Genomic DNA, 1,405 nt, shown 5'->3' on the forward strand with positions numbered 1-1,405 from the left:
GTGCTTCCCTCCACTGGTATTATGGGAGCTGATGTTAACTCATAGTGTTTGTTCTTTGCTTTCCAGTAACTATGTGATCATGGTCACCATGTTCTTCACTGTCAGCGTGATCAACAACTACGCCCTGAACTTTAACATCGCCATGCCGTTACACATGATCTTCAGAGCGGTAGGTGTTTCCGTCGTGTTCTCGCTGTTTTTCCTCCTCCTCGGCCTGCCTCCTGTCGTTGAAACCGCTGCCTCAATTCTTCACAGGGATCGCTGATCGCCAACATGGTCCTCGGGATAGTCATTCTGAAAAAGAGGTTTGTTTTTCCCAGTCAACTCACAGCGACCTGTAACAAAGTGTCTGATTATAAATGGGTTGTATCTCGTGTTTTCTGCTCGCAGGTACTCGGCCAGCAAATATCTCTCCATAGCTCTAGTGTCTGCTGGCATCTTCATCTGCACCGTCATGTCTGCCAAACAAGTGGTGAGTCATCTGCAGGGCTGCAGCGTTCTGGTTGTTGTTAAAAACCCGTTAATAATGGAGCGTGGCTCTGCTGGGTGGTTTTAGCATGAGGTGTCCAAAGATGGAAGAGAAGAGGATGGCTTTCATGCTTTTGTGCACTGGCTAATAGGTGAGTAGCGAAACTCAAGTTTCCCAACAGCGAGTTGTGTTTCTGTGTGGCTGACCTTATTTGGGGGCGGGACTTCTGCTCATTCAGGCATCGCCATGTTGACCTTTGCTTTGCTGATGTCGGCAAGGATGGGCATCTTCCAGGAGACACTCTACAAGAAGTACGGCAAACACTCCAAAGAAGCTCTCTTCTATAATGTGAGTTTCTCCTGCAGAGTTTACAGCCGATATTTGCCAGGAAAACTCTTCGTATCTCTCGTTCGGCTCGTGCAGTTTGTGTTAAAGCACTCTGTTTGTGTGTTTTCAGCACTGCCTACCTCTGCCGGGCTTCCTGCTTCTCTCCACAGATATCTACAATCACTGCATCCTCTTCAACCAGAGCAGTGAGCACACCTGAATATAATAAATTTCCATAATTAACGTGGGTCATTGAGGAATATTTTATTTCTGGCTGTTCTGCTTGTTTTGGCAGCTCCTGTTCATATTCCTGTGATGGGCTTGACCCTGCCCATAATGTGGGTCTTTCTGCTGATGAACGTTATCACACAGTATCCTTTTCAGTAGCTGACGGATTAGCAACATTACCGTTAGGTTCAGCTGGTCTTTATGGAGAGCCGTTTCATTAAAAATGAAACAAATAAATAAAGTATTTCTGAATATTCCATCAAATAAATAAATGTCCCTGTGAAATAAAACAAAATCAATAAAATTATAATATATTTTTAGCATGTCTTTTATATTATATCTTCATTTATTTAAGGATTTATTTATTCATTTGTAATCAAC

General features: G+C 43.4%; 1 protein-coding gene across 1 annotated transcript in view; it reads left to right on the top strand.

Annotated features, from left to right (window-relative positions):
- slc35b4 (solute carrier family 35 member B4) overlaps positions 1-1,405 on the top strand; it is a 6,896-nt gene that overhangs the window by 3,779 nt on the left and 1,712 nt on the right. Inside the window, exons 3-9 of the mRNA XM_014017129.1 lie at positions 67-169; positions 256-305; positions 391-472; positions 557-620; positions 708-817; positions 927-1,002; positions 1,092-1,167. Of these exons, the coding sequence (XP_013872583.1) occupies positions 67-169; positions 256-305; positions 391-472; positions 557-620; positions 708-817; positions 927-1,002; positions 1,092-1,167 (561 nt within the window). The remainder of the gene's footprint in view (positions 1-66; positions 170-255; positions 306-390; positions 473-556; positions 621-707; positions 818-926; positions 1,003-1,091; positions 1,168-1,405) is intronic.

This window comes from Austrofundulus limnaeus, unplaced genomic scaffold, assembly GCF_001266775.1.
Source record: "Austrofundulus limnaeus strain Quisiro unplaced genomic scaffold, Austrofundulus_limnaeus-1.0 Scaffold162, whole genome shotgun sequence".
NCBI classification, from domain to species: Eukaryota; Metazoa; Chordata; class Actinopteri; order Cyprinodontiformes; family Rivulidae; genus Austrofundulus; species Austrofundulus limnaeus.